Source organism: Myodes glareolus, chromosome 3 (genome assembly GCF_982192425.1).
Source record: "Myodes glareolus chromosome 3, mMyoGla1.1, whole genome shotgun sequence".
NCBI classification, from domain to species: Eukaryota; Metazoa; Chordata; class Mammalia; order Rodentia; family Cricetidae; genus Myodes; species Myodes glareolus.
The window spans coordinates 106,091,273-106,104,053 of record NC_142028.1 but is presented as its reverse complement, the minus strand read 5'-3'; the positions used below and the strand labels follow the sequence as shown (position 1 = coordinate 106,104,053).

The 12,781-nt window shown below is 36.3% G+C and overlaps 1 protein-coding gene across 21 annotated transcripts in view; it reads left to right on the top strand.

The window, feature by feature from the left end:
* Positions 1 to 12,781, top strand: part of Cntln (centlein) — a 254,984-nt gene that overhangs the window by 165,023 nt on the left and 77,180 nt on the right. For all 21 annotated transcript variants that reach the window (XM_087904885.1, XM_085686221.2, XM_085686220.2 and 18 more), the window contains 2 exons: positions 4,786 to 4,877; positions 8,233 to 8,765. In XM_087904885.1, the coding sequence (XP_087761011.1) occupies positions 4,786 to 4,877; positions 8,233 to 8,765 (625 nt within the window). The remainder of the gene's footprint in view (positions 1 to 4,785; positions 4,878 to 8,232; positions 8,766 to 12,781) is intronic.

Here is a 12,781-nt window from a genome sequence, read left to right as displayed (position 1 = left end):
GAAGGAAAGGAAAAGCTTGTGAGTTCACAATTCCAAATCAATATCTTACAGACACATTGGACATTGATTTCTTGCATATTGATGCTTATTGTAGCATTGTGTACAGTAGCTGAGTTATGGAACCAACCTAAGTACCCACCATCAGAGGATTGAGTGGACACATGCGGTATATGTGCACATTGGATTTTTTTCAGCCTTAAGAATAAAGCTATGCTCCTTTTAGGAACATAGGAAAAATGAGATAACATTAAGTAAACTAGGTGTGTCTTAGGCAATATCATATATTTTTATTCATTTGAGGCTCTGTATTTTATATAGGTATGTTTGTGGCATGTAGATAGAAGTAAACCTGTCTGAGGGGGCTAAAGGGGATTGACAGAAACAGAAAGCAGCAACAACAGAAGGGAGATTTATGAAGGGACTATGCTGAGTATATATACCTAAAGGAGAACTTTTTAAAAATCAGAAAAATTGGTTGGCTACTCCCACAATTTCTGCTTTTGTCTTGCTATATCTTTTTTTGTGCTGATTGACTGTTGTCTCTTGAAGGCCTACTCCTTTCTGAAGATGAAATAGAGGCTGGTGGATGGGGGAGGGGAGGTGGAGGGGAATTAGGAGGAGTGGAGGGAGGGGAAACTATGGTTGATGCATTGTATGAGAGAAAGATCTTTTCAGTTAGAAAAACAAAAGGAGAAAAAATAAACAAATAAAGTAATATGATATAATTAAGAAATATATTCAAAAGTAGCAACTGCAAATAGTGGAAGAGCCATTTAACGAATAATTTGATTTGAAAAAAGTATCTGCGACATTGAGGATAAGTATACAGGCAAGATAAAACTATCATGTTCAATCTCACTGAGCTGAATTACTTATCCTATACACAAACAAACTAAAATGAATAAATGCTATGTGCACTAAAATGTATCATACATAATTAGTATGTAATGAATTGAAATCACAGAAAAATATGTGTTCAGTTACTAAAATGAATGCAATTAGTTGTTTTCTACTAAATTATATTTTTGTAGTATTTTTGTTTGTTTTAAATTGAATCACAGATCAAGAAATATAATCAGTAAAACATAGCTATCATTTATCAATAAAAGTCCAAAGAATAGAGGAAGTAAGGTAAGTTTCAATAATAGTCATTGATATCCTTAGGATAGTGAAAAAATTGGCATGCTCAATTCAAGAGTAAGATTGTTTCATTTGGCTCAATGTAGTTTTCACTAATGCTTTTCTGTATTCTCTTTTTCATTTTGGGGAAATAAAATGTATTATGTCATTAAATAATATAAAATATAACTTATTGAATGCTAAATGACTATATTTATATTTAATAGCAAATTAATTTTGTAAAATGATAGTCCTAATTTAGGATGATTGGAGTTGTGTTTTGCTATTAAGTATTTCAAATAAAACTAGTGGAAATCAAATTAAAAATGGTAAATTATGTTCACAACTTATCAAAAATAAATGTAATTATTAAAACAAACCTGAAATTATTTTTTATGTTTGTTTTGTTAAATGTTAAAATGGAAAAAACAAAAAAAATGATAGGTTCTAAAAATAATGTTACTATAATTAAATTGAGAATATAAAAGAATAATAAGATAATTAACAGTAAAAAGTTGCAGAATCATTTAGATTAATTATCCAATGGAATGTTGGGGCTTGGAAACTAATAGCCCAAACTAATGATACTTTGACATGGGACAGAATCTTTCTGTGAAGTCCAGAATGACCTGGAATTCAGAATCTTTCTTCCCCAGCCCCTGAGTCCTGAATACCCTGTACCCCAGGTATTCTAAGTAATTTGAAATAGGGGAAACTGGGGAGTCTTTCAGCCTCCTGAACCTGGTCATTTCTGACCTTCCTTTGTATGTTACTTCAGGCTCAGGAAGCTGTGCAGATTGTCTTATGTGACTTCCATCCCTCTCTAAAATCCCAGTAACCAAGGATTAACTCATCGAAAAGCAGGCTTAAAGGTGTTTGACAATTCTCTTAAAGACATCTGTTCTGATGAATCCTGGACATGGAAAGACAACCTTCAATGCTACTGCAGTTTCTGTGTCCACCTCTGTCCCTGTCATGGTCTGTCCATCAGACTCACTCGTTTTCTTAAAGGTCATTTTCTACCCCTAAAAAAGGTCTTCAATCCCTTGCTCCATCTCGCTTTTCCTATTGCTGAGGGTACTGCAACTCGGACCATCTGGCACTTCTGCAATTTTCAGTCTGTGTGGTACTCATTTTCCCCTACAAATCCCTATTTATTTCAGTACACTTAGACTCCAAGAAAGAGGGAGAAAATCCCTTTACCACCATGATAAACCAAGAAGATTAAAAGAAAATGAAACAAAAAATAAAATCAAGCAAATTTTAACAAATTATTTAAAAAGTTAATGTTTAAAAACAGAAAAAGAAAAATTTCCAAGAAAGAAGGAACAAAACCAAGAAGAATTTTAATGCTAGTAAAAGTTAAAGTATTTAAACCATATGATAAGTCTTGTAGAATAAAGCACACTTGAGAGAGAGAGAGAGAGATAAGAAATATCATTTTCTTAACTAGGCCCTCTTGCCTCAGTCCTCACATCCTGAGATGTTTGAACTAAAGTGGCTAAGAGTATATTCCTTGTTTCACTTCATAGTCTGAGCCTAGCTGTTTCAGTATACTTATAGAAGCTATATAGGCCAGAACAAAATCTCTCTGGGTGACGCCTACAGGTGCACATGCTCACCTAGCGACACCCACGGGTGCACATGCTCACCTAGCAACACCTTTAGGTGCACATGCTCACCTAGCAACACCTTTAGGTGCACATGCTCACCTAGCGACACCCACAGGTGCACATACTCACCTAGCAACACCTTTAGGTGCACATGCTCACCTAGCGACACCCACAGGTGCACATACTCACCTAGCAACACCTTTAGGTGCACATGCTCACCTAGCGACACCCACAGGTGCACATACTCACCTAGCAACACGCACAGGTGCACATGCTCACCTAGCGACACCCACAGGTGCACATGCTCACCTAGCAACACGCACAGGTGCACATGCTCACCTAGCGACACCCACAGGTGCACATGCTCACCTAGCAACACGCACAGGTGCACATGCTCACCTAGCGACACCCACAGGTGCACATGCTCACCTAGCGACACCCACAGGTGCACATGCTCACCTAGCGACACCCACAGGTGCACATGCTCACCTAGCGACACCCACAGGTGCACATGCTCACCTAGCGACACCCACAGGTGCACATGCTCGCCTAGCAACACGCACAGGTGCACATGCTCGCCTAGCAACACGCACAAGTGCACACGTCCAGCTAGTCTGTCCAGTATTTCTTGCACATACCTAGGACAAAATATACAGCAAGGAAATTTTTTTAAAAAATCATTCTTCAGTGTTAATTTTATTAGCAATATATAGATGTCGTCAGTACTCTATGTATGTGAATATTTTACTATTATCATATTTCTAAGGACAAATATTTCACTCAGAGCTCTATGAGATATTTAAATGACTAGAGCAGATGAATTATATTTGCATATTATTTCTATATTGCTGAAGAGTACTGTAAATGAATTCAGCACCATAGTGTTAGGGGACTAGAAAAAGAAGCTTGGGAGCTGATAGAGTATTATCAAGGTAAAGGTACATGTTCCCCAAGAGGCAAATTCTACCTATTCTAGCTTTTATTATTCTTAGGACAGTGTTCTATTTATTTCATGAACACAGAAGTTTTAATTGAATATGTCATGTTTCAAAGACAAAAGAAATGCCTAATTCACTCTAACAAACTTGTTAGTCACTGTTTTTATCAGGAGGATTTCCACTCTACAGAGAATAATATTGTTTTTCTCTTCCTTTGTTGATAAATCAAAGTTTACACTGACCTACAGCAGTCAAGCTTACTTTAAAGCAAAAGCAAGCTAGCACAGATGAATACCCTCTTAGCATCAAGCATTCTTTTCTGATCCCTGCTTTGTTCTTTAGGAACGTTATACTTAAGAGACAGTTAAGGAACTCACTAAAAAATGGTAACTTCATCACTGTAACTTATCTGTAAATAAAATAGTTATAGGTTTCGATGAATTTTAATATTAATGGAGAAAATGTGACAATGTTTCACTGAATTTGGTAAATTGCTTACAGGTTTTTGCTACACCGAGAAGCTGTGGTAGTTAGTTGCCAGCCTGTGCAGGAGTGATTTATCACACAACTTCACCCACTTCTTAGGAAGTGAAGCTGTAGCTCCTCTAGCTCTGAGGCTTTTATGGTTAACCTGCGTGTGCACAGTCTTTCCTTGGAAGGAAAGGTTCATGCACTGTTATGGTTTCAGTCTCTAATTCCATTACTGTTGGCTTTGTTCAGTGATCACTCTGATCCTCATGGCAGGGAACAGGATCAGCAGAACAAAACTGGTAGTCGCTGTAGATAAAACGGCAATGAATTCTGCTTTTAAGGTAAAGGCAGCATAGTCTACAAAAGCATGACCATGGGAATGAAAGTACGCATTGTTAGCCTGCAGATCTATTGTACCTTTGAAATCTTAACACTGCCGGAAAAAACTACGACACTATAAAGATATGTAATTATGTGGCCAAAAAAAGCTCTTAAGAGCGGTCACCATTTTGTTCTGGTCAAATACTTGACAGTAGACTAGATTATTCATAATTGAAAAACCACAAAACCTTTCCTCTTAAAATGATAGTACAGTGTCTCAGCAATATATGATATACTCTAATATATTATTCATTTGCTTCCAGAACAACTCTTTAGACACCATGAAGATGCTGGGGTCAAGAAGAGTACTCCAGAGAAGAATGAGAAAGCAATACCGGAGCAGACATTACAGAAGGTAGTCCAATCTTTAAGATATTGAGCTGAGCAAGTTAAATCTGAATTTTACCATAAAGGATTATATTTTAAAACGAGGGCTCATGAACTTAAACCTTGTGTGAATCCTTGATTTAAATTCATAATTCAAAATCATTGGCTTGCCAAAATGGGTTAACAAAATCAATGTTAGAAAAATAGATGGGTAAACATTTGTGCTTCCTTGGACATAGATTAAAAACATTTTTATAGATGGAGGGGAGAAAATGAAAAGAAGAAAAGTTAACAAAATTTAGAGTATATGTGCCTCTTAGTTATAAGTGAGCAGTTCAAGTTACAAGTGGGTCAGGAGGCCCTGATCTGCAACAGGCACAGATTGCTTTTCCTATTCATAGCTCTACCAAAGTAAGATGACAATATCTTCATAATTTAAATATCTGTGACTTATTGTCAAAAAAAATTCCCTATGATTTAGTGTAGTTTTCTGTATTATATAGGACAGTCCAGGTCAGCCTGTTGACACAATACAGCATTACTCTCATTGATAGTAAAATGCTGCTTTCAAATATTAGTATTCATATTAACTTATTTCTTTTTACAAAATGTATTGTCAGGTTCAAAGAAATGATTCCAAGTGGATAAACATTTACTAGCCATATTATTGAAGATTTATCTTTCAGTAATGGGCTCTCTGACTGTTACCTAGCTACTCTGGATTAGTCTTTGGTATTACTAAAGCATCACTTCATAAACAAGACTGAAAATGCAAACATGTATAAGCAATTTCACTTTACTGCCTTTATTTCCTGTACCTGTGGATAGACTTGTAGCGACTTTTCATGAGGCCTTGCTACTGTCTTGTAACAAAGGATGTCACCTCACTGCTACTGAATGACACTTACCAGGTGAACATAATAGGCGAGAGACTGAGACAGGCTCACATTCATTCATTGTGAAGAAAGGTGAAACACTAATGCCATCAATGTCCCATCAGCTGGGATAGTTTATACTTTGTATTAATGTATCAGATTTGTTTCAAGATAGTATTTTCCTCACTGTTTTGTATAATTTTGTTTGTATAGATTCATGGTCTATAACTATTCCTCTAGAAGGAAAAGCCTAAGGAAACTATGACTTCTTTCTACCCTCTACAACTGACAGCTAACATTATGGGTCTAGAAATGCATTCAGACCCAGAAAACAGAATAGTAATTATTTTCATTGAACTTGAATCAAGTTAACATATTAATTTCTTACTTTTTAATATTAGCTTTATGTTTAGATTTATGTAGCATTAAGGATTGAATTTAGGGGTTTTATGCATCCTAGGCAAGTTACTTACCAACAATCTATTTGTCCAGCCATATATATGCATATATTTATTTTAAAAAAGTATATATAGAGTTTTATATATAGAGAGAGAGTTTATAACATATATATTTAGTATGGTTTTCTGTATTTTAATAGGACAGTCTATGTCAGCATGCAGTCACAATACAGCACTACTATCACTGATAGTGAATGCTGCTTTCAAATTGTAGCATTTGTCTCAATATATTTCTTCTTACAAAATACATTATCAGGTTCGATGTAATGGTTTCAAGGTTTAGATTGAACTGCACAGGCTGGGTTTGTACTCATTCTGTAGCCCAGGCTGGCCTTGGCCTTACAGCATTCTGTCCTTCATGTCCTGAGTAGCTAGGTTTAGGAGCCTCCAACATCAAACATGTCTGAATTTCTTTCTTGCATGTGTATATTCCTATGTGTGTGGTGTGGTATGTGCATATGCATACTTGTGGAGATCTGAGACCACCTCAGACACAAACCACCATTTCTTTCTTTACTTTTCTCTTCTTTTCTTTTTTTCTGGTCTAGAATAAGTCACTCACCTGTCAAGTAGGCTGGGCTAGCTGGTCTGTGAGATATAGGAGTCTACCTGTCCTTCCTCCCCAGCTCTAGAACACGCTGGCTTTTGTATGTAAGTTCTGGGGATAAAGCTCAGATCTTTGTGCTGGAGTTGAGTACTTTCCTGACTGAGCTCTCTGACCAGCCCCAAAGACACATGACTGAAAAGAACAATAAAGGGCTTCAGTGCCAGCTTTCCACTGGAGTTCACAATACATGGACTGACAGGAGTTCTAGGTTTAGTTTAAAACAGAGGTGTGAATTGAGCAGTCTCGGTCAAGGTGTGGTCTGCCCATTTTTATGTCAGCTCAGAGCCATCATCAGGGCGGTCCAATAAAGTGTTAAATTATTAATCTGTTAGTCCCTGAGAATGCAGCTTTTTGGCCTCGTGGATAGCTATCCTCATTTGGAGGTGTAGAGGTATCTGACCTTATGACTCATTGTGGAATTCTAGATGATTCGATATAAGGTTAGAGAAAATAACCATGTGTTTCTTGAGCCAGCACACAAATTCAAAACAAAGACATAGATGTCTGGCTCTTCTGCTTTAGTTGTCTTGCAGGCTCAAATGAAGAGTCAGTGATTCTTTGCAAAAGCAGTTTTGGAGTTTCTGTTTCAATTATACTTATAAAACTATTTTGAAAAATAGTTAAATGTTATTTTTCAAATAACAATTCTTGTTATTTTACAAGTTCTAAATCCAAACTTCCTTTTGTAACAGTTATAATAATTCTGTCCTTGGTGTTAGACCTACAGTGTTTATATTCTATCATATATTACTTTAAGATGTGCAAGTGTATGTCTTTCCAGTGACTGTCGAAACATAGGACCATCATTGTATATGATCATCACTGTATCCTACAGCAGGAGCAATATTCATTGAAATAAATGTAAATGTTTTACTTATAAACAGCCTTCAAATTCTTATAATTTTAGATTGTTGAACATTATTTTTTTGGAAAAAAAGATTTTATTGTATGAAATAAGGATGCCATGAAAGTTAAAATGATACTTTTCTAATTTAGAAATAAAACTGTTTCAGGTTATTTATTTTGTCATCGCTTTTTAATGTGTTTCTCGAGCATTTACTAATAGTTTCTACATGAACCTATTTTAGGCTATTTCTATAAACAGTTGATTTTCTGAAAATATTTCTTCTCACAGTGAGATCATATAATAAAAGCACCTAAAGTCTTAGAGAACTCTGCAGCTCATTGACATCCTTAGTTCTGTATCACTTTGCATAGGATTTTAACTTCTTTTACCATCTGTCCTTTGTTCAACAGATGCATTATTGCATTTCTGAATGTATTCATCTACATCACCTTAGAATTATTTAGGAATTAAGTGCTTTAGATTCATTTTGTCCTTGTACTAAATGTAACTTTCTTTCTCAGTTAGAGATGATAATTAGAAATAAAGTAGATTATGCTCTTAAATTTTAAAGAAATAAATTAATCCTTCTTGCTTAGGTCATTGAGTTGGAAAATCGGCTAAAATCTTTTGAGCAAAAGTCAAGAAAATTAAAAGAGGGGAATAAAAAATTAAAGAAAGAAAACGATTTCCTGAAATCCCATTTAAAACACTATCAAGAAGATTCTGAAGCGAGAGAAAAAGAGCTAGAGCACCTACTGAAGGTGAGTAGAGATGTAGAAAATGACAAAGGTGAACTTCAAATAAAAATCACTGAGCTGGAGAGGGAAGTCACCACCCTGAGGAGACAAGTGGCAGAAGCCAAGGCTTTGAGAAATGACAGCGAAGAGGTGGTGAGTTCAGGAGAGAAGCTCCACCACCCCACAGACAAAGCTAAATCTGAGATGGCCACCAGAGAGGTGAGAGCCCGGCCGTGTGACTGCAAGACAACCACTACCAAGGTGAAATTTAAAGCTGCCAAGAAAAAGATCTCTGTGGGTCGCCACCACACACTTCTCAATCACTCCATCAAGGTTATGAGCCACATTGAGAACCTCAGCAAGGACGGCTGGGAGGATGTGAGTGAAGGCAGGTAAGGCTCTCATTAACTTAGCTCTGTGGTGGGGACAGTGTGCATATGTAAAGCACTGGCAAATTGAGATTGAATTTCAACTACTGTCGATTTGGTATTCAGAAAAAATACTGTCAGAGCCTTTGAAATATCTTGGGAGGTCTTGTTCTGAGCTTATTGACTGAAATTTGCATGCAAAATTAGCCACAACTGCATGAGTATTTGAATAGGTGCCAGGAAACCCAAAAGAAGGCAATGCTTGATTTCTTCCAGTGATGCTATTTTCCTGCAGTCATGAGGCTTGAAATTGACAGTTTGGCAGGTTGATTTAATTTGCTGGCCCTTTGCATATTCACCACTGACAGCTAAGGATTCCCAAGCAAGCCTACTAAGTCGGTTTAGTTATCTTGTGACATGCCAACCTGGGAGGAGAAACATTTTTCCCCCTTAATTTAGTTAGATAAATTTTGAATGACCCATTTCAGCTTGTTACCAGATGTCTACAAGCTGTTTAACAGCCTTTAAATTAAGAACCATCTTCACTAATTATTTTATGTGTGTATTATGGAAAGTCATTGTACAAACTTTAACTGGATGGAAGTTAAAATTTACTTAAGAGTTGTACAGATTTGTATTCTTGAGTCGTTTAGCCCCATTGAATATCAAGAAGCAAGTACTAGAAGTCTGTACATTTCGTGGTCGTACACCAGGCTCTACACTCATGTATTCATTTGAAGCACAGAGGCAAAGGAATGACAGCACATCTTATTTAGACCGCTGCAAAAGTTCCCTGTTAGAGTTACTAACAATTTGTCCACTTCACCATGGTTTTAAAATTTTTGCCTTGTTTCATCATAGTATATACCTCCTCTATTTATTTTCTCTAGTTTTGTTTTGTTTGCTTTAATCTCTTCTGCAGTATTCTATTTTAGATATGGGATGACTGGGGATATTTTTCTTAGCTATGGGCATAAAAATGAAAATGACCTTAAAACATAGTGGGAATTTCTGTGGGGGTCAGGTGGGGGAGGTGATACCTTTCTCACCCCCTTCAGTATCATGGCTTACTTTCCTGTAACAAGAGACCTAGAGCAAAATAGGTCATTTATTTTTCAAAGTTTTACATTACAGTGGGAGATGAATGAAAGCCTAAAGAATTGGAGAAAAGTATCCATTTTTATGCTTAGCTTCCACAAGAAATGGACAGTTATATAGAAATGTAGATATAAAAAAAGCATAACTATATAATGTCCAAAATAAGAGCAAAGGGCTGGGAGGAAGAGATCCAATGATGTCATTCTCTTCATGGTGTTCTAAGCCTTTTTCCTGGTCAGAGTGGGTCCTTTATGTACTGGGGGGTCTTCTTTTGCTGACCATGGTAGATTAGAGGATTTCATGAGAGTGTATATACATTTTATGTTTTGCTTTGGAGGAAAGGGTCTATATTAACTACTCTTCCATCACTTGATAAAATACCATAATCAAAGCAACTTGTAGAAGAAATAGTTTAATTTTGTTTATGCTTCCAGAGCATTGGAGTTTATAATGGTGGGTACAGCATGCCAGCTGACAGCAGGCATGCAGCAGGAACAGGAAACATTTCATCTTGAACTTCAAGTACATAACAGAGAATGAGTGGAGTTTCCGAGTCTCAAAGTCCACCCATAGTGACATAACTTACTCCGGAAAGGCTTCACTACTGAAACCTCACTAAACAGTGACACTAATCCAATAGTGTGAGAGACATTTCTCACTGAAACCACCACATGTGAACTAGGGTAATGCTTGTCATTACTTGGGGGAAGATAAAGAGCAATAGACAGGAAAGAAAGGTGAAGGAAGCCCTTGTCTCCGAGCCTGTTTCTCGGGTGTTCTAATGCTCTTTATATCAAAGTTCTCCAAATGGCAAAATGGTATAGTTTGCAGAATTGTTTTCTGAGCCTGAGCAACTGTTTACATATTATATTAACAAAGAGGTCCTATAAAAATTCCAAGTTCAAGCATTTCAAATCAATGTTACTATAATTTTTGAGGTGAACTAGAAGCATCAGTTTTATTAGAAGATTGTTAACTGGTTCCAATGTGCTGGTAGGTTTGGGAAACATTTTAAATGATTACAAAATGAAATTTCTAGTCTTTAGACAGATAAAGAAACTAAAGAGGCATGTTTATGGGACAAGTGAGATACACACTGGGTAAAGTCTGTACCAAGCCTGATGACATGATTTTGATTCTTAGGACTATTGTGAGAGAGGAGAGACCCAACTTCTAAGACCTGGCCTCTGATTATTGCACATGATTATGGCATTCATGCACATATGTGTGTATACAAATAGAGGGAGGGAGGGAGGGAAAGCTATAATTATCTGTCTTCAACTCCAACAAAGACCTCAGAAGGATATATTACCTAAGTAATTAGGAAGTGCTTTGTAAGCAATTTCCAAAGTTCTAGAAATGAGAGAGGCTGGATAGTCACCCAAATTTCTTCTGTAACATTGGAGAATCCATCTTCAGCCTATAGGCCCATACTATTTCCATGAAGCAGGAAATTTGAAGATCTGTTTTGCCTTGTACTGGCAAAGTTTGTCAGTTGCTTTCTTCTATGTACTGCAGAATCTTTGGCAGATTCTTTCATGAAGCAGGAACCCTGAAGGACCATTTTACCTTCTTTTGGCAAGTTCAACAGTCACTTTCCTGTGTGTTCAGTTCATACAGCATACCATCAAGCAGTTCAGGCAAAAGCAGTTTTCTGTCCAAATGACTAACCTTGTCACATTGAAGGCAAATTCTGTAACAAGTTTCTTCAATGCCCATCAATTTCTCTGAAGTAAATGGTTCTGTAAGAAGAAGACATACCTCATTGTCGAGGAAAGTCTGTTACTGAAATATTTTAAATGCCATATTCTGTAGATCTTTGAAATATTTAAAGATTACCTATCAATCTGGAATATATCTCTGTACATCTAGAAAACCTAACATGACTATAAGTTTGATTATTATAAATGATTATCTATTAATGTATATTTCTTAATTATACATTACATTTTAAATGAGCTACATAAACATCATACCATAAATGAGCAGAAATACATATACACAATGTAACAAATTGACCTTAAACTTGTATCAATAGACCAAAGTTCATACCAATGTAATTTATTCATTTCTAAATCATATCTCCCTTTAAATGAAAACAAACATTTATAAACAATCATTTTGGGAATTTGGGTGTTGTTTTCTCCAAACTGCTTCCTACTGGTAGGTGAAGTATTCTTAGGGTTTACAGAGACCTTTCAGAGGTTCTTGTTCCATAAAACCTCATTAAACTTGAAGGAATCCACAGGTTCTTATCTTCTGTGGAAACAAAAGCAGAACCTCTTTTCCAAAGCAAAATATCCTTAGACCCAAATTTTGAAGTCAAGATACCTTTATGTTGTTTTAACTTAACAGTCCCCTGATTCAAATGTCTCTGTGAAGTGAGCTCATTAAAAGTTAAAAAATTTAAAAACAATGCAGTAATATACACAATCCAGATTCTATTTGTATTTTTCTACTTTGCATGGCTTTTTATTTACTTTATTACTTTTTAATATTTATTTTATTCTCTTTATTTCCTTAATCTATGACTATCTGTTCTCTTGTCTGTATTCTTTTTCCTCTCTACATATTTTTTAAAAAACAAACTGTGATTTGCTCAAAGATTTGTTTTAGTCTAAATCTGTCTTTATTGTGTATCTGTAATCATTTTCTGACCAGGTGTGCTTTTTTCTTTTAAATGTTAAGCAGGAATGGCTAGGACTAACTCTGCAGCCCTGCCTGTTTTCTCTGCCCAGTCCAACATAGCAGAGGTACATTCACCACCTCTGTGAGCCATGCTCACCTTCCCAGCTCCAAGGACACAGCAGGTCTCTGTTGCCATTAAGCAACTAGTAGCATACTGCTCACCAACCCCATTTAAGTGCAGGACAGCCAGAGTTAGTGCTACCAACCAGAACCAGGAAACCATGCAGGTTTTGCTACTAATGCTGAGATAGGAA